Source organism: Prionailurus bengalensis, chromosome D3, assembly GCF_016509475.1.
Source record: "Prionailurus bengalensis isolate Pbe53 chromosome D3, Fcat_Pben_1.1_paternal_pri, whole genome shotgun sequence".
In the NCBI taxonomy this organism is placed as follows: Eukaryota; Metazoa; Chordata; class Mammalia; order Carnivora; family Felidae; genus Prionailurus; species Prionailurus bengalensis.
In genome coordinates, this window is record NC_057356.1 from 22,081,267 (window position 1) to 22,108,187 (window position 26,921).

Here is a 26,921-nt window from a genome sequence, read left to right on the forward strand (position 1 = left end):
TTAACCGACTGAGCCACCCAGGTGCCCCAATGGTATTGTGTTTTAAATTTCTGTTCCCATATGTTCTTTGCCAATATATAGGTATATGATTGATTTTTGTTTTTTGATCTTATATCCTACAACTTTCTTGAACTCTCTTATTAGTTCTATGCACTTTGGGGAGTTATTTAGGTTTTCACTGTTGAGTTTTAAAATTCTTAACATAGTTTGGATACAAGTCTTATATTGAATATATAATTTGCTAGTCTATAGCTTAACTTTTTTGGTCTCTTTGCAGTGTCTTTTGCAGAGTTAAAGTTTTACATTTTTGATGTATATCAACATATCAATTTTTTTCTTTTATGGATTATGCTTTTGATGTCATGTTTAAGAGATCATATTTAAGAACTTATTGCTTAATCTTAAGTCACAAAAGTTTTCTCCTATGTTTTTTTCTAAAAGTGTTATAGTTTTGTGTTTTATATTTTGAGATAACCTTTATATGAGTAAGGCTTAGATCAAGATTCTTTTTTAACATATAAATGTCTAATTGTTCCAACATTACTTGTTGAAAAGATTATCCTTTCTCAATTGAATATTGCTTTCATAACTTTGTCAAAATCCTACTGCCCTTATTTGTGTAGGTCCACTTTTGGACTATTCTGTCCCATTAATATACGTGTCTCTTTGCCAACACAACACTATCTTCATTACAGTTCTTTATAGTAAGTCTTAAAATTGGGAAATTAATCCAACCTTATCCTTTCCAAAATTGTTTTAGCTTCTCTAGTTCATTTGTCTTCCCATATAAATTTATAATAATCTTGTCTACAATGAAAAAAATCTTGCTGGGATTTTTATTGGAATGGCATTAAATCTATTGATCAATTTGGGGAGGACTGACATCTTTGTCAGTCTGTTGAATCTTCTGATCCATGAGCATTGTATGTCTCTCCATTTATTTTGGTCTTTTATCTGCATTTTATAGTTTTTGGTACACAGATACTATATGTTTTGCAATATTTATACCTAAGTATTTCATGGGGGCACATTATAAATTTTAAAAATGTGGTTTCCAAAGGCTCACTGCTAGTACACAGAAATATATTGGGGCACCTTGGTGGCTCAGTTGGTTGAGTGTCCCAACTTTGTCTCAGGTCATGATCTCATGGTTTGTGGGTTCGAGCCCTATATCAGGCTCTGTGCTGACAGCTCAGAGCCTGGAGCCTGCTTTGGATTCTGTGTGTCTCTCTCTCCCCATCCCTGCTTACACTCTGCCTCTCTCAAAAATAAATAAAACATTTAAAAAATTAAAAAAAAAAGAAATACAATTGACCTTTGTGTATTGATCCTGTATTCCATAGCTTTGCTAAACTCACTTATTCTAAGAGTATTTTTGTAGATTTCTTAGGATCTTCTATATAGCTATCTTGTCATTTGCAAATAGGGGTAAGTTTTTGTTTCTTCCTTTCTAATCTGAATGTCTTTGATTTCTTTTTCTTGCTTTATTATACTGGCTAGGACTTCTAGAATGAAGATGAATATGAGTTATGAGGATAGACATCCCTGCCTTGTTAATGATCCTAGGAGTCTTTCACCATTAAGTACAATGTAGGTTTTTTAAAGTTGCTCTTAATCCGGTGCAAGAATTCCTTCACTTGGAGCAATTCCCAGTTTGCTGAATGTTTTTACCATGAATGATACTGAATTTTTTCAAGTGCTTTTTCTGAATCAATAGACATGATCATGTAGTCTTTATTTGGACCATTAAGATGGTGATTACATCAACTGATTTTCAAATACTGAATCCATATTGCACAGCTAGTATGAATCCCACTCAATCACTGTGTATTATTCTACTTATATATTGCTATATTCAAATTACTAATAGTTTGTTGAGGACTTTATCATCTATGTTCATGATAAATATTGGTCTGAGGTTTCCTTGTACTATCTTTGTCCAGTTTGATATCAGGGTAATGCTGTCCTCATAAAATGAGGACAGATTAATGCAAATGGTGTTATTCCTTTTTCAAATGTTTGATAGAACTCACCAATGAAATCACCTGGGCCTGAAGATCTTTTTTTTTTTTTTCCTCAATGTTTACTTATTTTTGAGAGACAGAGAGAGACAGAGCATGATCGGGGAAGGGGCAGAGGGGAGAGGAATACACAGAATCCGAAGCAGGCTCCAGATTCTGAGCTTTCAGAATGAAGCCTGATGCGGGGCTCAAACTCATGAACTGCGAGATCATGACCTGAGCTGAAGTCAGACACTTAACCAACTGAGCCACACAGGTGCCCCTTGATTTCTTTTTTTTTTTCTTTTAAGCTTTTAAACTATGAATGCAAATTTTTTAATACTTAAAGGATTATTCAGATTATGTACTTGATCTTGGGTACATTCTGGAGTTTATGATTTTTGAAGAACCAGTTTATTTCATCTAAGTTGTCAGAATTGTGGGCAGAGTTACTTGTAGTATTCCTTTATTATTCTGTTATGTCTGCTAATTGCTTCTTTCATTCCCAATGTTGATACTTTGATATTTTCATTTTAGTAGGCAATTGACCTAGGTGGGTTCAAACCATAAGTTCTAATCAAACTCCTCCTGGTGATGGTTTCATTGTCAATTCCCCTTTCCATACCTTTGTAGTGCAGTGAATCGCTCCCTCATATATGCCAGCCAGTGGCCACTGGGACCTTGGTATTCACGTGGGTTTTAGGTCAGTTCTCAAAGTATGCAATTTAGGATCTGAATCATGCATGTGCAGCTTGGATGTGAACCTAGAAATTCATAAACAACTTTATGGAGTCACTTTACCAAGCTCCTCTCTGTAATATCTTGGTGTTTCCCAGTTCCCAAGGGCTCTCTCTTTCTGTCCTCTGGCCCACAACTGGGGCTTAATTTACTTATCTCCCCTGCCCATTTCCCATAACTGCACCCACATCTGGGGCCAAGTGGATGGGAGGAGAAAGAGAAGATTTCAACAGGTCCTCACTCACCCTCTTGGGACCACAGCCCTTTCTACTGGAGAGGAGAGTTCCCCTCAGAGCTTGAGGGGCCTGTAGCTCCTGCTGCCACCATCACTGCCAGGAGAACTTTCCTGCTACTTAGGTCTGAACAAGAGGGCTTGTCCTGGAGCTCTCTCTGTCTGCTTACTCAGAGGTCTCCCCTGAGTCCAGACTGGAAAATACTGGAAGGAAAAAAGTTATAAATTCACCACCTGTTCAGTGTTAATTCAAATTATGGTCTTCTCCAATCTGCTTGTGGCTATTTAACACCTAGGGTGCTCAAACAGCTCCCCCACGCATTCTGTCCAGGTTTTCTAGCTGCACAAAGTGAAGTATTCTCATTTCATCCTACTCAGAACTGGAATTGGGCTGAACTGAATTTTAGAAGACTTACTCTGGCTGTTGGAGTCTCTCGAGTCCACAGTCTGGGAACTCAGGTGGCCGAACCAAGGCAGAGGCCATACAGGTGAAGGACAGCAGGCAGATACAAAACTGTTCAGGGCTGGTGCTCACAGGATCTCATGACAGCTGAATTTGAGAGGTGAAGGAGGGCAGGAGTAAACAGGACATTCAGGACACTTGGCCAACTTCCAGATCTGGAAGATAACCTAAGACTATGATGAGGGCAGTTTCAAGGCAGTGGGCAGTGGGTCAGGTGGGGCAGTGGGAAGAAGCCAGGAGAGGAGTTGAGGCTACAGGAGAGAAAGAACAGCAGTGTAACCAGGTCCCTTTGGAGTCACACAGGGGTGCATGCAGGGAGGTTGCTAAGTCTGACGGCAGAGAGCTGAGGTGGTCCGGAAGGTGGGCTTTTTGGTTCTATGGAATGAGAAGGAGGCAAGGGATTTTTCTGGAGTGTAGTGAGGATATGTAGAGTGGCAAGGACTTCAAGAGTCACTAGAAGATAGGGAAGGAGGCTGTCAGGGGAACCCCTAGAAGGGCTGGCACTGATAAAGGCCCAGCAGAAGCCCTGGGTCTGAGGGTGTGCTATCTATATGGTTGGGAGGGGTCGACCCTAAAGCTTGACTGTGTGGCATGTGTACCTTGGCTCAGCAAAGGGACCCTACTAATACTGCCTGAAGGCAGAATGTGCAGTACTGAAGGGTCATCACCAAAACAGCAACAGCCTCACTGCTGTCAACTGAACAGCTACCACACTCAAGCTGCTGAGCTGAGCAGTTTGTGATATGATTTAATTTATTCCTCTTGACAACCGTAAGTGGTCTTTATCAATAGACATGCTTTGAGGGTAAGGAAGCAGAGTCACAAAGTGGTCAAGCAACACTGCCAAAGTGACCCAGCTAGCAAGTGGCACAGCCAGGATTCAAGCCCAGGGTTATCCGTTCCTGGGCTGCCACACAGTTAGGCAGAGGATACGTGGGTGTGACAGAAGCTAGACAACCAGGTGAGGGAGGAAGACCCTTCCAAGGAGGAACTGAGAGATAGATACTGGGCCAGGCTAAGCAAGGGAGAAAAAAGGAAGAAGGCAGCTGCAGGAGGAGGAGCCAGGGTCTAGAAGGGAACTGGGAGGGTAGCTACTATGGCAACCAGAAAAGGGCCAGCCTCTGACTTCAAATTACTGAGCCAGAGCCCCAGGGTCCAGAGGTAGTTGTGTTGGGGAGGCGGAAATCTGAAGATGAAAGAGTGTGCCAATCAGAGGGCAAGGCCCAGGAGCTTGAGGACAAGCTCCACATCCAAGCTCCCTGTTGGACCTGAGGGCTGAGATGGTGGAAAACAATCCCAGCAGGGGCACCAAGATGCCAGGATTTGGATGAATGACGGGCTGGGGGAGGTGAACACTGGAGATGGGCATGACCCTGGTCCTAGTCCCCAGCCCCTCTCAGACCGAGGGGGCTGCCTAGATGTAAGTTCATTTTCCTGATTGTGTTCTTCTTCCTGGAGGTACCACAGTCTGATGAACCCACAGTGACCTTTTTAAAAAGATGAGTGATTGAGGGGTGACCTGGTGGCTCAGTCGGTTAAGCGTCTGACTTCGGCTTAGGTCATGATCTCACGGTTTGTGAGTTTGAGCCCCATATCAGGCTCTGTGCTGACAGTTCGCAGCTCGCAGCTTGGAGCCTGGAGCCTGCTCCCAATTCTGTGTCTCCTTCTCTCTCTGCCCCTCCCCCACTTGTGCTCTGTCTCTCTCTATCAAAAATAAATAAATGTAAAAAAAAATAAAAAATAAAAAAATAAAATGATGAGTGATGGAGCAAAGGCGCATGTGCAAGCCAGCCCTAGCAGGCCCAGCACAACCTCAGAAGATCCAGCCACTAGATGGCAGCTGTAGACATCAGATAAAGCCTTCCATAGTCAAAGGACACCTGCATTTAGAAGCTACTAAAAGAGCAGATCATCCAGTCCTGGGGTTGCCTGATTCCACATCAGAATATCAAGAAGACTCCATGCCCTTCCTTACACAGATTCTTCTAGCAACACACGAGAAAAGGCTTGTGAATCTGAGATGAAGGAAAGACTCTCCTGAAACACTGGTGAGCTCTGCTCTTTCTGGTGACATGGGGCACTGCCCATCTCCAGCCCAGCCAGAAGGTCCCCTGATCAGCTGCCCAGGACATCACCTGAGGCCCCAGCCACCAGCCTCCTAGAGCTCCATGTGCTCACTCTTCCCAGGCTCCCCTTGTCTGGCATGCTGCCTGAGGCGGGAAGCCTGACCATTCACTAGCTGCAGCCTATGTAGGCGTAGATGTTGTCTTGAGCATTCCATGGCAACTGGGCAGAGGCCCACAGGAGTACACAAGCAGGATGATCCCAGATTGGGGTTTAGCAGGTGGATATGCTGAAAGGTCAAGAGGCCAACAAGGGCCTGGCAAGGAAGGGGCTTCACGGGAGACCCATGGGAAAGGCTGCATAGCGGGAAGGGTGGGTGGACAGAAGAAGGCAGGGGGGTCAAAGGACAAGGGTCTTCGGGAGCTTGAAGACAGATGTGGGGATGATCAGTAATGGGGACAGCAAGATATGGTCAGCAATGACAAAACAATAGAAGACTTGTGAGGGGTAGGGGGAGAGGGGACAGTCCTAAGAGATGGCCAAAGATGATGCCAGAACTTGCAACCTTCAGTGAAGTTGCAGGAGATAAGGGTGAGCAGCAGGAGCCCTGCATGCAGAGCAGCTCCACGTAAAAGAGTCAGGCACTTCTGGGGCAGGCCACCACCTGACACAGGCTTCCCTGAAGCTGAAAAAAAGCCTCCAAGAAAGAACAAAGGACAAGGAGGGGAGCAGGGTATGCCACAGGGTGCGGTGTAAGTGAGGGACACAGAAAGAAGGCTAGGGAGGGAAGAGCCCTCCAGCACAAAGGAGAAACAGAGGACAGTGGCTGAGGATAGCAGGGACAGGTGGGTTCATTTCTTCCTAAGAAGCAGTAAGGACAATAAATAAGGAAAAGAGAACTCCATTTAAAACAAGCCAATAAGTTTTGTTGGTTGTTTCCTTTGCTGTGCAGAAGCTTTTTATCTTTATAAGGTCCCAGTAGTTCATTTTTGCTTTTAATTCCCTTGCCTTTGGGGATGTGTCAAGTAAGAAATTGCTACGGCTGAGGTCAGAGGGGTCTTTTCCTGCTTTCTCCTCTAGGGTTTTGATGGTTTCCTATCTCATCTTCAGGTTCTTTATCCATTTTGAGTTTATTTTTGTGAATGGTGTGAGAAAGTGGTCTAGTTTCAATCTTCTGCATGTTGCTGTCCAGTTCTCCCAGCACCATTTGTTAAAAAGACTGTCTTTTTTCCATTGGATATTCTTTCCTGCTTTGTCAAAGATTAGTTGGCCATATGTTTGTGGGTCTAGTTCTGGGGTTTCTATTCTATTCCATTGGTCTATGTGTCTGTTTTTGTGCCAATACCATGCTGTCTTGATGATTACAGCTTTGTAGTAGAGGCTAAAGTCTGGGATTGTGATGCCTCCTGCTTTGGTCTTCTTCTTCAAAATTACTTTGGCTATTCAGGGCCTTTTGTGGTTCCATATGAATTTTAGGATTGCGTGTTCTAGTTTCGAGAAGAATGCTGGTGAAATTTTGATTGGGATTGCATTGAATGTGTAGATAGCTTTGGAAGCTTCTGCACAGCAAAGGAAACAACCAACAAAACTAAAAGGCAACCAATGGAATGGGAAAAGATATTTGCAAATGACATATCGGACAAAGGGTTAGTATCCAAAATCTATAAAGAGCTCACCAAACTCCACACCCGAAAAACAAATAAACCAGTGAAGAAATGGGCAGAAAACATGAATAGACACTTCCCTAAAGAAGACATCCGGATGGCCAACAGGCACATGAAAAGATGCTCAACGTCGCTCCTCATCAGGGAAATACAAATCAAAACCACACTCAGATACCACCTCACACCAGTCAGAGTGGCCAAAATGAACAAATCAGGAGACTATAGATGCTGGAGAGGATGTGGAGAAACGGGAACCCTCCTGCACTGTTGGTGGGAATGCAAACTGGTGCAGCCACTCTGGAAAACAGTGTGGAGGTTCCTCAAAAAATTAAAAATAGACCTACCCTATGACCCAGCAATAGCACTGCTAGGAATTTACCCAAGGGATACAGAAGTTACTGATGCGTAGGGGCACTTGTACCCCAATGTTTATAGCAGCACTCTCAACAATAGCCAAATTATGGAAAGAGCCTAAATGTCCATCAACTGATGAATGGATGAAGAAATTGTGGCTTATATACACAATGGAGTACTACGTGGCAATGAGAAAGAATGAAATATGGCCCTTTGTAGCAACGTGGATGGAACTGGAGAGTGTGATGCTAAGTGAAATAAGTCATACAGAGAAAGACAGATACCATATGTTTTCACTTGTATGCGGATCCTGAGAAACTTAACAGAAACCCATGGGGGAGGGGAAGGAAAAAAAAAAAAAGAGTTTAGAGTGGGAGAGAGCCAAAGCATAAGAGACTCTTAAAAACTGAGAACAAACTGAGGGTTGATGGGGGGTGGGAGGAGGGCACCTTTTGGGATGAGCACTGGGTGTTGTATGGAAACCAATTTGACAATAAATTTCATATATTGACTAAATAAATAAATAAATAAATAAATAAATAAATAAATAAAACAAGCCAATAAAAACAAGGTAGTTGCCTTGGCGCCTGGGTGGCTTATTCAGTTAAGCATCTGACTCTTGATCTTGGTTTAGTTCATGATCTCGCAGTTTGTGGGATCGAGCCCTGCACCAGCACAGATCCTGCTTAGGATTCTCTCTCTGCCCCTCTCCCTCTCTCTGCCCCTCTCCCTCTTGTGCTCTCTCTCTCTCTCTCAAAATAAATAAATAAACTTAAAAATAATTTTTTAAAAACCAAGGTAGTTGCCAAAATGAGCACTGCCCTCGACAGATATTTTGCGAGGCATCACCATCGTGTGGACATGGAGGACTGTAACAGCATCTCTGGGTCCTGTGGATGAGATGCCACAGTAGCTGCACGCCACCAGGGCAGGCAATCCCAGCCCTAGCAAGAACTGGTCCTGTAGGGTCTTGGCCTTCTGACCTCATCCCTTGAGGCATTTTTAGAAGTTATAGTCAGCCTTGGGGCCTGGCTGCCTATAGCACAGCAGGCCAAAGGGACCAGGTATAGCAGCCAGGCCAGGACCCAATGGGAAAGCAAAGGCTGGAGAGAAGTGAACCATGTGGCCTGGAGTCAGCAAGGGGCAGGGCTCAGAGTACACCATCAGGGTGGACCCCACATCCATGCCTGCTGTTGCTCTCAGTTCACGTGTCCTCCTGACGGTGGCCCTGTCCTGTAATCCTTCCTTCCACTGTTCCCTTGTGAAAGGCTCCTCAACCTGCCCCATCTGATAGGGGGGCTCAGCTTGCCTCTCTCATCCCATATCCTCTGTCCCCTCCTTTGGGAGTACTGGCCTAGGCTGGGCTGCTGCTTAGTCCAATGCCAGCTCCCTTTTCCCACAATGGGTTCTGGGGCATGTATCCCTGTGTCCTTGGCCTCCTTCTCACTCTGCCTTCAGGCATAGCTCGTCTCAACCTCCAATGGGTCAGGGGCACCATGGCTGCTTACTCTCAACCCCAGCCAGAGAGCTCCTCCAAGGCTGGGTCCAAGCCTGTGCCTGCTCATCTCTGACTTCCCCACACATGGCCCAGCCCCCAGGACCCAAGGGGACACCAATCAAGAGCCCTGCGAGACATATGCATGCACTTTAGCGTATAAGAAACATTTAGGCTTCAAGAAATCTCATGTTACTGTACTGCTTTCTTTCTTTCACAGACAGAAAAGAAGGCTTCTAGAGTCCACAATAAAAAGCAACTATAAAATGAGGGAGCATTAAATGAAAAAACAACATCTAGGGAGTTTGAGCATCCCCTCGTGCACTTGGGGAAGTCTGCCCAATTTTTGGCTAAAAATCCATTTCTTTAGTGATTATTTACAAAAGATTAAAATAAAAATCTTTTTTCCCCCACATAGCAGAAAGAAAGATTTGACAACTGTGTCAATGTCATTTTTGTAAGTGCTGTGTGCTTCTGATCTCTTGGGACCTGATCAATGTGACACAGTATTTGGGTGTGACAAATAAGGACAAGGAAACTCAAACAAGGAACCCCAGATACATAGGTAAGAGGTAGTGTAAGAGCCTTCACTAAGCAAAAAGGAAGAAATCTAACATTGACTGGAGAAAAGGACATTGGATTTTAGGGCATTTGACAGGACATGATGCTTCAGTGCTTCCAAATCCTTGTGATAATTTGAAATATGTGTAAGTAATTTGCAGGCAAATAGGACCTTGCCCAGGAAAAGCCCAATGATAGCTGTTAGCCAAACCCTTTTTCAAAGGGGTCCAAATAACTGAAGTATTCAAATCTTCTGATGCAAGGTCCCTGGGCAAAAAGGTCATTCTGCTGTATGGGGGATTCTGCCACTGACCAAAGGTGCTCAGGCCTCCTGGGATGGGCACGTGGCTTCTGTGCTCTGGCTGCTGAACCAGTCAGTCCTCCTGGCTAAACTCTCCCTTCAGGAGCCCTGTGCACACAGCCAGATGGAGGCCCTAGCCCCAGATATTCCCAAGCCCACCCCTACCAGACTGTTCTCAAACCTCCCCTTGGTGACTGCCAGGCTGAGGGACGATGCAGCCCAAATGCATGTCCCCAGCCACAGAGAACCCACACAGTCCCTGAACACATCCTCCCCTCTGCTCCAGACATTCCCACTGCCTGGATAGTCTTCCTTCTTCCCTTCTCTCCTCACCTCCATCTCCATATTTCAAGCTCTTCTCTGTCCCTCAAAACCCAGCTCAGGTCTCAGCTCCTACGAGTGATCTTCCCTGACTTTGTCCCCTCTCCCACCCATCCCAGTGGTGACAGCCTCCTACCTTACACTGTGCTAACTCACCTGCAAATTACTCTAACCTCCATGGGAACTGTCACGCCTCGTTCATAAAGTTTGAGTTCATGTAGGACTGTGCCATTTGAATGACATCCATTCCCTCTGAAATGTTAATATACAAGAGCACATACTGTGCAGAGGTCTATTAGGGGTTATTTTTTATATAATAAAAATTATTGTGGCCTGGAAATAGGTGGTTCCTTCCTTTTGCCCATTTTAATCTTTTTTTTTTTTTAAGTAGGCTCCATGCCCAGCATGGGCTTGAACTTACAACTCTGAAATTGAGAAGTGCGTGCTCTACTGACTGAACCAGCCAGGTGCCCCCAACTTTTGCTCATTTTAGACAACTGGCAGGTTAAAGCCAGAAATATAAAACTGGAAGAATATTCCAATATACCAATATACTCAAGAATACAATATTCCAATATATTCAAGAATATTTACAAAGATAGCAAATAAAAATATAAATATTTTAAAAAACTGGAAGAGCTCAAAAGGCCAAGTTTCAGGTGCCCAAGAGATCAGTTACTTCTACAGAGAGCAGGGGCAGATATGCACAGCTGAGGGGTGGGCTCCAGGAGTGTGTCCAGGTCCTGGGCTCTGCAGAAGGTCCACAGCTAGGGCAGGGCTGGCAGGGGAAGGGCCACTGTCACAGCACCCACACTCCTGACTGACACAGACACTTCTTTAGGAGGTGCAGGCATACCCCCAAGGTGATCATGACTCGTCCCTCTGCATCCACCAGTGACATATCCCCACCCAGAGGGGAGGGCAGCTGCCTTCTCAGAGATGCAGCCCCCTGGGGCTGCTGTGCCACATTTCATGCTGTTGGAGGTAGGTCATTGTAAGACAGTGAAAGAATATTTTTCCCCTTCCCTTTTCAAATACCCTGGGGTGCTTGACCTTCTGCGGTTGATTCTGTCATACCACTTACTACCAGCCGTGGGCAGGATGATTTATGAGTGCTGGGGCACACTCCCCAACAACAGTGCTGGGATGAATGGAATTACTAGCACCCATAGCAGTACACACCTCCCATGTGTTATCACGTATCCTCCTGGCAACTGAGCAGGAGTGCGAAAGATGAGGAATCTGGAACCCAGAAATATTCACTGGTTTGACCAAGGCCCCAGAGCTGGATGGGAGCTCACAGAAAAGCCTTGCCAACCACCCATTTTATAGATAGAGTGAGGTCCCAAGGGACACAGTGACTTGCCCAAGGTCATATCTGACCCTCCTTGACTCAGCACACTGGCCATAGTACCACAGAACATTCTACCAAATTTGGAAAGTGAATGGCAAAAGAAACACAAAGTAGCCCAGAAAGACAACCTTGGAGTCATGAAGTACCTTTGGGACCCCCAGCCCCAGCCCAGCTCTGTGCTGGAACCTCCCATCATGTCCCCTACCAACACTTTCCCTTTTGTAGTCCACTGATCTGTTTCCCAGACTAAGCAGAAATCGGTCTCACCCCTTTCTCCACTGGTTCTGCTTATGTCTTCCAGTGCCACAAAAACAAAAACAAAAACAAAAACAGAAACACAGGTCTGCATCCTTATTCACATTCTCTGACCCTTCAAATTTTCAATATGAGTAGGCTCTACCTGGCCTTCCCTTCTCCAGATTAAACGTCATCAGTTCCTTCATCTGTTCTAGTGGTGACAGGTATAGAGAAACCACAACACCCCAATCCTCCTCTCCAAAGATGATTCTAGCATGGACAAGGGTGTCCTGGCTGCTCTGCACACTGGCCCCACAACAGATCCTCCAGTGCCAAGCCCAGTGGTGGGCCCTGAGGTCACCATGGAAACAAGATACACAGGATCTCTCTGCCCTGGAGGAACTAAGGTTTTATGAAAAGGATGGATAATAAGTAAATAAACAAGTCAGTCAACTAATAATGAAAAATTGCAGTGGAGAAAATAACAAGGATTCTGTCATGAAGCTGTCCTAAGAAGGGAATAACTTAAAACACTCCGAAGTGTTATTAAGCTGAGACCTGAAGGATGAAAGCCAGGCAGGCCAAGAGTAGGAGCAGGAGTGTTCTAGGCAGAGAAGAAAGGCCAACGAATACAAAGGTCCTGAGGCAGGATCTGAGTATAGTGAGGAGGGAGACAGGCGGGGAAGGAGGCCATAGACTGTCATACAGCACAAGGAACTCAGATTTTACCCTAAGAGCACCGACAAGCCACCTGAGATTACTGTGTGTGTGTGGTAAAATATACATAACATTTAACATTTTAAACATTTTACATATATAATTCAGTGATATTTAGTACATTCACAATGTTGTGCAACCATCACAACATTTTCACTACCCAAAAAGAAATCCTGTACCCACTAAGCAGACACTTCTCAACCTCTTTCCCCAGTGCCTGGCAACCACTACTCTGCTTTCTGTCTCTCTGGACTTGCCTATTGTGGACATTTCATGTGAACAGAATCATAAAACATATGGCCTTCTGTATCTGTCTTCTTAACGTGTGTTCAAGGTTCATCCATGTCATAGCATGCATTAGTACTTCGTCCCTTTTCCTTGCTCAGTAATATTCCACTGAATGGACATACCACCCTTATTCATTCATTCATCTGATGATGGACATTTGGACTATGTTCACCTTTTGGCTCTTGTGGATAGTGATGCTATTAACATTCATGTACAAGTTTTTGTTTGAAAACATGTTTTCAGTTCTTTTTTGCTTGAAAACGTGTTTTCAGTTCTTTCAGTGTTCATTTCTTTCCACTGAATGGAGTGGAAGTGCTAGGATCATAGGGGTAATTATGCTTAACTCAGTGAGAAAGCACTAGAACATTTTCCATAGTAGCTGCACTATTTTACATTCCTACTGGCAATGTATGAGGGTTCCTATCTTCTATATCCCTGCCAATGCTTACTTTCCATTGTTTTGTTGTTGGGTTTTTGTTTTTGTTTTGATAATAGCCATCCTAATAGGTGTGAAGTGGTATTTCGTGATTCAGATTTTCATTTTCTTAATGACTAACAATGTTGATTATCTTTTCATGTGTTTATTGGCCATTTGTGTCTTCTTTGAGGAAATGTCTATTCAAGTACTCTGCCCACTAATATTCTGGATACTAGCCTCATCAAAAACATGTCTTGCAAATATTCTCTCCCATTCTGTGAGTTGTCTTTTCCCTTTCTTAATAAATGTCCTTAGATGCACAAAAGTTTTAAATTTTGATAAAGTGTAATTTATGTATTTTTTTTTTTTGTCTTTGGCTGCCTGTGCTTTTGGTGTTATATCTAAACAACCACTGCCAAACCCAAGGTCATGAAGATTTACTCCTTTTTCTTCCTTCGGGTATTATGGTTTTGGCCCTTATATTTAGGTCTTTGCTGCATTTGAGTTAAGTCTTTGTATATGGAGTGAGGTAGGAGTCTAACTTCATTCTTTTACATGTGGACATCCAGCCATCTCAGCACCTTTGTTGAAGAGACTATCCTTTCTCCATTGAATGACCTTGGTACCCTCGCTGAAAATCCATTGATCATAGATGTATAGTTTATTTCTAGACTCTTAATTTTATTTCATTCATCTGTATGTCTGTCCTTAGGTCAGTACCATACTGTTTTGATTTATAGTAAACTAGCTTTATAGTAAGTTTTGATGTTGAAAAGAGTTCTCTTAACTTTGTCTTCCTTTCCAAGATTGTTTTGACTACTTTGGGTTCCCTGGAATGTTTTTTTCTACCTCTAAGAAAAAAGGTCATTGTAATTTTGATATGGATTATACTGAATCTATACATTGCTTTGGGTTTTATTGTTGTCTTAGTAATATTAAGCCTTCCAATCCATGAACACAGATGTCTTTCCATTTATTTAGGTTTTCATTAATTTCTTTCAGTAGTTTTTTTAATTTAAAAATTTTTTAAGTTTTCAGTGAAATTTCATATTCTTGGTTAAATTTACTCTTCAGAATTTATTTGTGATGATGCTTAAAGGAAATTGTTTTCTTAATCTCTTTTTTTTGGATTGTTCATTGTGGGTATATAGAAATATAAGTGATATTTGTTGATCTTGTGCCCTGCAGCTTTGCTGAATTTGTTTATTAGCTCTCATAGGGTTTTTTTTGTGGATTCTTTGGCATTTTCTATATGTAGAATTGTATCATCTATGTGCCAATAGAAAGTTTTACTTCTTCCTTTCCAATTTTTCCTTTTGTTTTCTTTTCTTGTCTAGAACTTCAAGTACAATGTTGAATAGCCATGGTGAAAATGGGATCCTTGTCTTGTTCCTCATCTTAGGGGAAAACTTCAGTTTTTTACCATTGAATAGGAAGCCAGCTATGGGTTTTTCATAAATGGCCTTCATCATATTTGCTGATGTTTTTATCAAGAAAGGGTGTTAGATTTTGTCAAATCCTTTTTCTGCATCAATTGAGATGATCACATAAGTGAGGATTTTTTCCTTCAATCAGTGAGGTATACTATATTGATTGGTTTCTTATATTGAACTGCCCTTGTAATTCCTGGGATAAATCCCACATGGTCATGGTGTATAATCCTTTTGATATGCTGTTGGATTTTGTTTGCCAGTATTGTGTTGAGGAGTTGAGGGGTTGAGATGTTGAATCTATATTCATAAGGGATAATGGTCTATAGTTTTCCTTTCTTGTGATGCCTTTGTTTGGCTTTGGTATAGGGGCAGACTCACAGAATAAGTTAGAAAGTGTTTCCCTCCCCTTAATTTTTTTGGAAGAGTTTGAGAAAGACTGGTATTAATTCTTCTTTAAATGTTTAGTAGAATTCATCAGTGAAACCATCTAGTCCTGGGCTTTTCTTTGTTGGGAGACTTTTGAGGACTGATTCAATCTCTTATTACAGAACTGCTAAGATTTTCTATTTCTTATTTAGTTGGTTTAGTAACTTGTGTGTTTCTAGGAATTTGTCCATTTCATCTATTTAGTCTAATTTTTTGGTGTACAATTGTTCATAGTATTGTTTTACAATCCCTTTTATTTCTATAATGTCAGCAGTAATGTCCTCACTTTCATTTCTGATTTTAGTAATTTGAGTCTTCTCTCTTTTTTTCCTAGTCAGTCTAGTGGAAGGTTTGCCAACTTTGTTGATCACCTTAAAGAAGCAACTTTTAGTTTCATTGATTTTTTTTATTATTTTTCTATTCTCTATTTCATTTATCTCAACTCTGATATTTGTTGTTTCCTTCCTTCTACTAGTTTTGGGTTTAGTTTGGTCTTCCTTAAAATGTAAGATGTAAAGCTTGATTACTGATTTGAGATTTTCTGTCTTTTTAAATGTATATTTTATAGCTATAAATTTCCCTCTGAGTACTGCTTTTGCTGTATCCCATAAATTATGGCATGTTGTGTTTTCATTTTCATTCTTCTCAAAGTATTTTTTAATTTCCCTTGTGATTTCATCTTTGAATCAAGGGTTGTTCAAGAGTGTGTTATTTAATATCTACATATTTTTTAATTTTCTTCTGTAATTGATTTCTAGTTTAATTTCACTGTGGTTAGAAAAGATACTTTGTATGATTTCAATCTTCTTAAACTTACTGAGACTTGTTTTGTGGCCTAACATTTAGTGTATCATGGAGAACTTTCTACATGCACTTGAGAAGAGTATGTGTGTCCCACTGTTGTTGGGTGAGTGTTCTGTATATGTTTGTTAAGTCTAGTTGGTTTATAGCACTCAAGAGGTGTAAGTAATGCAGTGATATGATCAGATTCCCACTTTTTAACATGTCATTTTGCCTGCTGTTTGGGGAACTGACTGAAAGCAGGAAGACAGTGAGGAGGTTTTCAGACATTCAGGTAAGAGGGGATGGTGCCTGGACTGGGGTTGTGAGGGGTGGCAGAAAAGCTAGAGAGTAGGCTTCCTGATGGATGAGAGATAGTCCATAGCCGAGGAAGGGACAGATAGGCCTTGGGATGACCTGAAGTGGGTCCATCTGGAGCACTATCTATGCCCTTGACCCAGCTGGTAGCTATGAGCCAGAGTCAAGGAGAACCACACTAGGCTGTCTTCCCTTATTTGGGGTTACCTGAATCTGACCCCATGTGAAAAGTTGCAAACCACAACTCTTTAACATCAGCCTGAGAACTGTGGGAGAAAGATATTGCCTTGCAGAGATGCCACCACAAGAACTCTTTCTCAAGAAATAATCAGGTAACCCCAACCTTTTTATAAAAGCACAGTACCTTTTTGAAGTCTTCACCTTCACATGCATTAGTTCATTTATGTTTCAAAACACCAAAAGGAGAGGAATCCTACCATTTCTGATTAACACATAGCAAGTGCTACCTTGAATTGTACCTGAATGTTTGCCCTATGTCCCTACCCAGGAGGCTAACCCCTTGGGAACACAAGACATGTGCTATGTCTCCAGCCCCTGACCATGCCTAAGGGGTATGAAACGAAGGAAGGTGAGCCTGAGGCAACTCCCTCAGGGGTCCCAACCCTCTTAGAGGAAGTCAGGCTTAGAAATTACTAGCACTTCCCAGCTGAGTTAACAAGTACTTCCACCCCAGGTGCAGAAGAAACTCTGTCCATTGGCTGTCCCAGGAAAATTGTTCCAGAATGATGAATCCAATAAATACTACCTGCTACGTTATTTTCAAAAGGTTCCTAGAATATGATTCAATTATTTTTTTCTTTTTTTTTAATACGAAGTTTATTCATCAAATTGGTTTCCATACAACACCCAGTGCTCATCCCAACAGGTGCCCTCCTCAATACCCATCACCCACTTTCCCCTCCCTCCCACCACCCATCAACCCTCAGTTTATTCTGTTTTTAAGAGTCTCTTATGGTTTGCCTCCCTCCCTCTGTAGCTTTCCCCCCCTTTCCCCTCCCCCATGGTCTTCCGTTAAGTTTCTCAGGATCCACATAAAAGTGAAAACATACGGTATCTGTCTTTCTCTGTATGACTTATTTCACTTAGCATCACACTCTCCAGTTCCATCCACGTTGCTACAAAGGGCCACATTTCATTCTTTCTCATTGCCAAGTAGTATTCCATTGTATATATAAACCACAACTTCATCCATTCATCAGTTGATGGACATTTAGGTTCTTTCCATAATTTGGCTATTGTTGAAAGTGCTGCTATAAACATTAGGGTACAAGTGCCCCTATGCATCAGCACTCTTGTATCCCTTGGGTAAATTCCTAGCAGTGCTATTGCTGGATCATAGGGTAGGTCTATTTTTAATTTTTTGAGGAACCTCCACACTGTTTTCCAGAGCGGCTGCACCAGTTTGCATTCCCACCAACAGTGCAAGAGAGTTCCCATTTCTCCACATCCTCTCCAGCATCTATAGTCTCCTGATTTTTTCATTTTAGCCACTCTGACTGACATGAGGTGATATCTCAGTGTGGTTTTCATTTGTATTTCCCTGATGAGGAGTGACATTGAGCATCTTTTCATGTGCCTGTTGGCCATCTGGATGTCTTCTTTAGAGGAGTGTCTATTCATATCTTCTGCCCATTTCTTCACTGGATTATTTTTTTTTAAGGTGTGGAGTTTGGTGAGTTCTTTATAGATTTTGGAAACTAGCCCTTTGTCCAATATGTCATTTGCATATATCTTTTCCCATTCCATCAATTGCCTTTTAGTTTTGCTCATTGTTTCCTTTGCAGTGCAGAAGCTTTTTATCTTCATGAGGTCCCAATAGTTCATTTCTGCTTTTAATTCCCTTGCCTTTGGGGATGTGTCAAGTAAGAAATTACTGCGGCTGAGGTCAGAGAGGTTTTTTCCTGCTTTCTCCTCTATGGTTTTGATGGTTTCCTGTCTCACATTCAGGTCCTTCATCCATTTTTGTGAATGGTGTAAGAAAGTGGTCTAGTTTCATTCTTCTGCATGTTGCTGTCCAGTTATCCCAGCACCATTTGTTAAAGAGACTGTCTTTTTTTCCATTGGATATTCTTTCCTGCTTTGTCAAAGATTAGTTGGCCATACTTTTGTGGGTCCAGTTCTGGAGTCTCTATTCTATTGCATTGGTCTATCTGTCTGTTTTTGTACCAATGCCATGCTGTCTTGATGATTACAGCTTTGTAGTAGAGGCTAAAGTCTGGGATTGTGATGCCTCCTGCTTTGGTCTTCTTCTTCAATATTACTTTGGCTATTTGGGGTCTTTTGTGGTTCTGTACAAATTTTAGGATTGCTTGTTCTAGCTTCAAGAAGAATGCTGGTGCAATTTTGATTGGGATTGCATTGAATATGTAGATTGCTTTGGGTAGTGTTGACATTTTAACAATATTTATTCTTCCAATCCATGAGCATGGAATGTTTTTCCATTTCTTCGTATCTTCTTCAATTTCCTTCATAAGCTTTCTATAGTTTTCAGCATACAGATCCTTTACATCTTGGGTTAGATTTATTCCTAGGTATTTTATGATTCTCAGTGCAATTGTGAGTGGGATCAGTTTCTTTATTTGTCTTTCTGCTGCTTCATTATTACTGTATAAGAATGCAACTGATTTCTGTACATTAATTTTGTATCCTGCAACTTTGCTGAATTTATGAAACAATCATTTTAATTATTTCATTTTATTTTACTCACGAGAAGCTAGAAAGAGGAAACTCATTCTTCCATGACCATCAGTGCTCCTACACTTAGCCAATGGGTGTCTTGAGCCATGTCATCCACACCACCAGCCACACCACCCACCATGTCATCCACCACAGTGGCTTTCCATAGACCTCCAAACAGAAAGCACAGGTCCTACTGGGGGTCCCAGCACAGCCCATGCCTGAAATGGCTCCAAAACCCTCCTTCACTGAGAAATGGAGTGGTATCTTGGGGATCCTGTGTCAAAGTCAGCATCACTGTTGACACACCAGAGTCACATGAGTGATGATCCCAAGGAAAAATCACCGGGGGTAAGGGGGAATCCATGCTCCAAATATGTGAGACCAAAAGAGAAGGTCAGAATGATATTAAATGACCATCAATGTTCACTGAGAAGCTAGTGCTGGGGGAGACCCCAATACAATAGACCAGGTATGGGGCATGGTGACTGACATTACCAGTCCCTCTCATCCTGTTTTGTGCTAGAGCTCCTTCCATAGGACTCAATGTCTCCCCAACCAGCCTGTGAGATAATCCTGGAGCGGAGAGGCTGTGATTTGTTCTCACATGGAGCCCTGCCTTCCTAAAAGAACCCCACATAGGTCTGAGAAAGCAGACGCCATTTTGCTTTAACTTCAGAAGAGTTACAGCTTCCCACTATCTCCTCCCTGAGTGTGTGTGGACCTAGTTTTCACCCATCAGAAACATTTGCTATCACTCTGGGTGGACACGGCTATGGGAGGCAGACATTCTCACACACTGCTACAGTCATCTGATATTACAACCCCTATGGAAGTTAGCTTGACAATCTCTCAGAATTATAAAGGCACACTGCTATTAACCCAGCAACCCTACTTTCTAGAATGTATACTTCATTTATACTTTTACGAATGTGAAACAAAATGCAAGATTACTCATTGCAGTGCAGCATGTCATAGAAAAATAAACAACCTAAATGTTCATCAACAGGTTTTGGGTTAAATAAACTATGATATATCCATACAACAAAGTACTATACTGCTGTAAAAACAAGGAGGAAGCTTTTTATGTACTGATAGGGAAGAAATTCCAAGATATATTGCTAAGTGGAAAGAAAGGAAAGTGGAAGACTGCATTTATTTTAAAATAAGTACCAATTTTAATAAATACGTAAAAGACACAAGGTAGGTCTGGTTGCCTCTGGGAGGGATAATAGGGTGGTTGGCTGGGAACAAGAGTCAAGGGCAGGTGTCACTGCATGTGCTTTTGAAACTTCTGGTTTATGAATCACATAAAGACATGACATATTAAAAAAATAAATGCAGGTATTAAACAATTAAATGTCTTGCTCAGGATATCTGAGCTGGTCTACCACCTCAGCAAAGACAACAGCTCTGGCTAAATAGCTTTCAATCTCCATAATGGGCCTGGGAAAAAGTCTGGCCCACGGCACAGGTACATGATCCTGGACTCCCACCTCTGCTGCTGCTTCTGGATCTCACTCACTGCAGCATCTGAAGGTTCTGTTAAAATCTAGGAACCATACTTGCCCAAAGAAAGATACACACAGCCCTCCTCATCACAAATATTTCTATCCCAAGACCTGTCCACCCAACCTTGACCACCTAAGCATCTCATTGCTGAGGACACACAGAGTTGAATGGGAAGGGTAAACACATATCCCAACCTTCCAGGGTTGGTCTGGACTAGCCTGGGTCTCCTGGTCACCACCACCCCCCAAACACTTTCAAGTCCCACTCTCTCTGGATCCATGACACTGCATGTATACCCGCTCACCAAGTGCTCACTACCTGAGTGGCTGCTCATCATGCAGACAGCCTTGGCCTTGGCCAGCTCCAGGGCGGTGATCCACTGCTGCCGCTCTACTTCCGAGCTGGCCTTGAGGTGGTAGGTCCTTGCCCCACTGGTCAGCACGATACTGCAAGAGTCCTCCGTGTCAAAGTGCGCGGTGGACAGGTTGATGGTGCCACGACAGGTGTGGGCCATTTCACCCTGATTTCTGTAGGATGCAAGAGAAGGTATGGGGTGAGGCTCCCAAACTCAATACCTCTAGACTGCTCAAGGCAAATCCTCAGAACCTCAGACCCTTAGAACTGAGAGAGTCCCTGGAGTCAGAGCAGGGAGATAATGCCTGATGGGATTGACTGGTAGGGGCTTGGCTGAGGGGCGCTCAGTGGGGAGATAGCAAAGGGAGGAGGGCCCACATTAGTGCCAACTGCAGGGCATGCTGGCTGTGGGTTAAGCCCTTGCAGACATGAGGAAATGGAGAAGGGTGACTGTCTAGAGACCTGTGAGGCAGCACAGACCACTAACTCCAACCCAGCCTCCTTCCACTAAGTCTCAGAACCACAGAGCTGGAGCAGGATGGCAAATACCACTGAAACTGAGATTAGAGACCCAGAACCCCAGAGGGTGGATTTGGAGGCACACCCTGCCAGGAGTGACCTAGGAACAGAGATCCACAGAGCAAGGATGCCACCACACTCTTCTGGCCCCACAACAAATGGGAAGAAGGCAATGGCGGGACTAACACAGTGCTGCCTCATGACGGACATGACCTTATAACCTTTGCTGGTTATAAGATTATGGAGCTAATGGTACCAAAGTAAGGGGAAATGGAAGTGACTGAAGTGCAGGCCATTTCCAACTATGACCAATGTCTAAAAACAGATCCAACCATCATGACTGGATCTACCTTAGTCCTTCACATACTTAAAGGAAATTTGGAACCCTCACAACATACCAAATCTCTTTTCACAGAGAGTATTGGAAAAGGAAGAGCAATTGGTGGTCAGCATGTAACACAGCCAGTGGCAGAAGCTCATTTGGCAAATTCTGCTGCCCTTTGATGCTGGTTGTTCCTCATGTTATTTTCTTGATTCTTCTACCAGTTCTAAAGTCAAATGACTTGACACTCAACAAGACATTCAGCTTTTATGTGAACAGCTTATGCCTTTTCCAATTCCCTCCTGCTTTGGCTACATTCCTTAGAGAAGATGACATAGTTTATACTTGAGGAAAAGTCCCGCTCCTAGGTGCTGACATGTTCTACTTGAAGAAAACTCCTTCTAATTAACAAAACTGGCAAAGATGAGCATACCTGTTGGAAGCCTGCCCTTTTTGATTCAAGGACTTTTTGGCTAGAGGCTGTTCAGGTGTTAAACAATACAGTAACTAACCAAAAAGGCCACTATGGCTCAGCTCAAAAAGAAGGCGGGGAGGTGGTGACCATTCTAGGCAGGGGGAACAGAAAGGGCAAAGAACATAAGGCAAGGTGAACTTTACAGGTTTCAAAAAAGAAGAAAAGTTTCTGTGTAGTAAGAGCATTGAGAACAACAGAGTGAATGAGAAAAAGGTGAAGCTAGAAAATTACATAGGGGCCAGATGCAATACCTTGTGGGTTATGTTAGGATTTAGACTTTTCTCAAAACTAAAACAGTGGGCCTCTTAGGCCTAATGTTAGGAAAGAAGCAGAGGTGGCCAAGAGTTACAGAAATTCCTATGGAAAACGGGGAATAGAAGTACCTGGTATGAGATGGGATATGGAAGCCAGGCCACTGTGTGGTATCAGAGTGGGCTGGAAGTTATCCAGTGGCTATTGTATTGGATTACAACCCATCAACTAAAATAAATACCGCTGAGTTCATGCTGATATAAGCAAATAGTTGAAGGGATAAATAAATGGGGGAGGACAGATCTTCTTCAATAAAAGTAGATGTGATCACAGATATAGAAACTCACTAAATGCAATGTAGGATTCTAGACTGGATTACAAGATAGAAAAAGACATTAGAGAAAAACTTGTGAAATATGAATAAAGTTGGAGGTTTAGTTAATAGTATAATATCATGTTAATTTTCTGGTTTTGATAATTGTACTTTGCTGAGATAAGATATTAACATTAGGGGAAGCTAGATGATGGATACTTGAACTTTTCTATAAGACTCCTCCTCTTCCTCTTCCGCCTCTTCCTCCTCCTCCTCCTCTTCCTCCTCCTCCTTTTCGTTCTCCTCCTCCTCTTCCTTCCTTCCTTCCTTCATTCTTCCTTCTTCTTTCTTTCTTCTTTCTTCTTCTTCCTTCTCCTCCTCTTTCTCCTCCTCCCCTTTCTTCTTTGTAGATCACCAGTTTATTTTAAAAGTACACAACACAGGAATAGCCAGATGGAAGAGATAAATAGGAAAAGAGTGTAGAGTTTCCACGCTCTCTGAGCATGCCACTGTCCCCATATCTCCACATGTTCACCATGAAAACTCTGGAAACTCTCCAAACCACAGTATAAGTTATTTCAAAATTAAAAATAAAAATTTTAATGCTGCTATCACACTCTTCCCAGAGTCATAGCTGAAATGAAGTCTTGTGGCCAGAACCTGAACTTACTTGCTGTCAGGCTCAGTGACAGGGTGGGTGGGATATGTTCCCAATGTTACTGAAGAACAGAAGCCCTAAGTCCCTATTATAAGGCCTAGCTCTGGACTGGGCTCTCCAGAGTGAGGTGCAGGAACTTTGAAAATCACTAGAGGGTTGCCTGTGTGGCTCAGTCAGTTGAGCATCTGACTTTGGCTCAGGTCATGATCTTACAGTTTGTGAGTTCGAGCCCCACATTGGGCTCACTGATGTCAACATGGAGCCCTCTTCAGATCCTCTGTTCCCCTTTCTCCAACCTTCCCCAGTTTGCACTCTCTCTCAAAAATAAATAAACATTTAAACAAACAAACAAACAAACAAAACTTAAGATTTTTTGTAAGGTTTATTCATTTTTGAGAGACAGAGCATGAGCAGGGGAGGGGTGGAGAGAGAAGGAGACACAGATTCTGAAGCAGGCCCCAGGTTCTGAGCTGTCAGCACAGAGCCTGACCTGGGGCTCAAACCATCAGCCACAAGATCATGACTTGAGCCAAAGTCAGATGCTTAAAGAACTGAGCCAACCAGGTGCCCCTTAAGTAAAACATTTTTAAAAATCACTAGACAGGGGCGCCTGGGTGGCATAGTCGGTTAAGCGTCCGACTTCAGCCAGGTCACGATCTCGCGGTCTGTGAGTTCGAGCCCCGCATCGGGCTCTGGGATGACGGCTCAGAGCCTGGAGCCTGCTTCCGATTCTGTGTCTCCCTCTCTCTCTGCCCCTCCCCCGTTCATGCTCTGTCTCTCTCTGTCCCAAAAATAAATAAACGTTGAAAAAAAAAATTTAAAAAAAAAAATAAAAAAAAAAATCACTAGACAAAAAGTAAAGTTGCGGGTAAGGCTCAGGGAGGGAGAGAGAAACTCCCCACTCAAGACAAACTGGAAACCAAACTTTAAAATCAATGAAGAAAATCAATGCTAACAAAGAAGCCAACAAAGTCAAATGCTCAGCAGATGAATCACTTCAGACAAAATGGATGTATCAGAACAATATTTTAAAAATGAATGTAAATAGGTTTAATATTCTAAAGATGAAGGAATAATATCAATAAAAGAGAAATAATTTGTGAAACAAAGCTGGTAAAAATGAAACAAGAACAAGTAGACGTGAAAAAGTAACAGGGAATTTCAGAAAATGAAAATATAAGCAGATAAGCTTTACCAGTCACCCAGCATCCACATCTAAATTTAACCTTAACTCTTTGTAACTAGAGTTACTTTTCATTAAAAGATTTGAGGGGAGATTGATTTTTTGTTTTATTTTTCTGCATTATTGGAAGAAATTATGTAGCAACACATGGGAATTTAGGAATTAAAGGTTCATTAAAATCATCAAGGTCCAATATATTTACTTGTCTTGGAATTTAACTCTGTTCTTTTTTCTTTCATTTAGATGTTTTGTGGTCAATCCATTTTCCACTAGTAGCCAAAGTGATATTTTTTGTCCTGTTACTCAGTTTTTAAGATTTCAATGCCTTCAAAGTAAGTCACAAAAGGGTCCAAAATTCAGAGTCATATAAAATTCAGGTTGTTTTTTGGGAGTGGTGCACCTACCCATGTTGTATATAAGTTTTTGTTTCTCCCATTGTAAGTTCTGGCTGAGGTAACTTCTATGAGAGTCAACCTCCCAGGGCCACCCAACAGTCCAGATGGTGGAAAGGTTAAAGTCCCACTCATGGCACACTGTGGACTTGGGTCTGCAAGCTGCAGTGGCAATTCCTATCCTACCCACCCTGGAAGGAGAGCTTTGGAGGTGTGCAACAACCCAGAACCATCTATTCTCATTGAGCCCTAGGCATATTTAGTGCCTCAAGACAAACCAGGCCATGTGATAGGGTTTGCCAGTTATATGAGAGCTCATATCCAGCACACATGATCAAGTATCTTCTGCCAGTTTTTAAAAGAATATGTTTTGTGGCATTACTTTACATTCAGTGAATGTTTTAAGTATTTAGAACAAGTAGAGACAAAATATGGAACACCTGCAGTAAACTTAACTGTAAGAGAGGCTACCATAACTAACATTCTTCTAAGTGAGGCACACTGACTCTCAACCAAATAATATTCAGCTGTTCTGATGGCCAGTGTCCTTGCCACAGATAAGAATATGACATCAGCTATCAGAACTTGGAAGCCCGTAATAGTTTATATAGAACTTTCTAAGCACTAACTAAGCTGTAATAATTAATGTAGCATTTTGGCTAGTGACTACCCACCTGTATTGGATATAAACCTTGTGTACCAGCTCAGAGACCCCTTACCACCTCCTTTATTATCTCTTGGCACCCCATGTGGCTTGGGACACTCCTCCATTTCTGAGCTTGGAAGGATGCTGAATCTCAGAGTGTGGGATCTGGCTTCTTGAGTGGCCATCAAGAGGCTAGATTTTTGCAATCCACTAGTTTAGAAAGGTTTTCACCTCACAGGCTGAACAATGACCAGTGGGAAGTGGGAAATAGATGGGAAGTAGGCAGATAAATACTCCTCATTCTTCCCTCAGTGGACCTCTCCAAAGTATGCTTTATGCTTGAAAACCTTTTGGAGAAGTCCATGAGCCCAGAGAACGAGTAGCTCCTATGACCCTTGCAGTCTGCTGTGAGGTCATAGCCAACCTATTAAAGTATTGCATCACTTTGTATCTTTCCCTTACCTTTACCTTTTTGCCTCCACATCACCAATGTTTGTCTCGCTGAGTGTCCAACCTGTCAGCAGGAGTGACTGACACAACCTTCATGGTATAACCCAGTCTTTGGGAAGAATAAGACATCCATCAACTAGATCAAACAGCTTTCACTTGGTGGGGCAGGGGGAGGGGAGACTGAGCAATTTGTCCTTACTGGAATCCATGTGTTTTCTGGTAATAGGGTTGCCTCCAGCAGCCCTATAGTCCATAGTTATCAAATCCTCATATGCCTGCCTAGATTCTCATAGGACACAGCCTCAGATTAAGTCACCCACTTCAACTAAGGAAGTGAACCAATAACTCCTGATTGGAGTTCGCCTATCTTACTGTGAACCCTGCTGCCACTCGGGAGCAGCCAACCTGACAGAAGAATGGAATGGCCTAGTGAAGGCTCAGCTGGGGCACCTACTGAGGAGATGTCTATGGGCTTGAGCATCAATCCCCCAGGATGAAGTATATGCCCTGAACTGACAACTGATATCTGGATGACCTGTATAATTACAGAAGATGGGTCCAGGAGTGGCCCTGTTCACTGTTACACATAGTGACCCCTAGCAGAGTCTATGCTTCTCATCAGCTGGGCTAAGCTGGGTTAGAGGTTCTGCTTCCAGGGAAAGGGGAAACACAACACAATAAGGCTTCCATTAAATCGGAAGCTGATGCTACCCCCTGGCCACTTTCTGCTCCTCCTGACAGTGACCAACAGACCAAGAAGGGAGTGACAATACTACTGAGTCGCTAATACCAACTTCCATGAAGATTTAGGTTAGTGGTACATATGGGGATGGGAGAGGAATGTCTGGAATAGAGCTGAAGGGATTCCCCCAGAGACTCTCTTAATACTTTTATGTCTGGTAATGGTTATTAATGGGCAAGGCAACAAGGAACTCAAACCCCTCAGGACAAATGTCACAGACCAGCCAAAGTGCTAGCAGAGAA

The 26,921-nt window shown here is 42.7% G+C and overlaps 1 protein-coding gene across 2 annotated transcripts in view; it reads right to left on the reverse strand.

The window, feature by feature from the left end:
* Nucleotides 1-26,921, reverse strand: part of OSBP2 (oxysterol binding protein 2) — a 177,194-nt gene that overhangs the window by 123,646 nt on the left and 26,627 nt on the right. For both annotated transcript variants that reach the window (XM_043559251.1, XM_043559250.1), the window contains exon 2: nt 20,692-20,900. In XM_043559251.1, the coding sequence (XP_043415186.1) occupies nt 20,692-20,900 (209 nt within the window). The remainder of the gene's footprint in view (nt 1-20,691; nt 20,901-26,921) is intronic.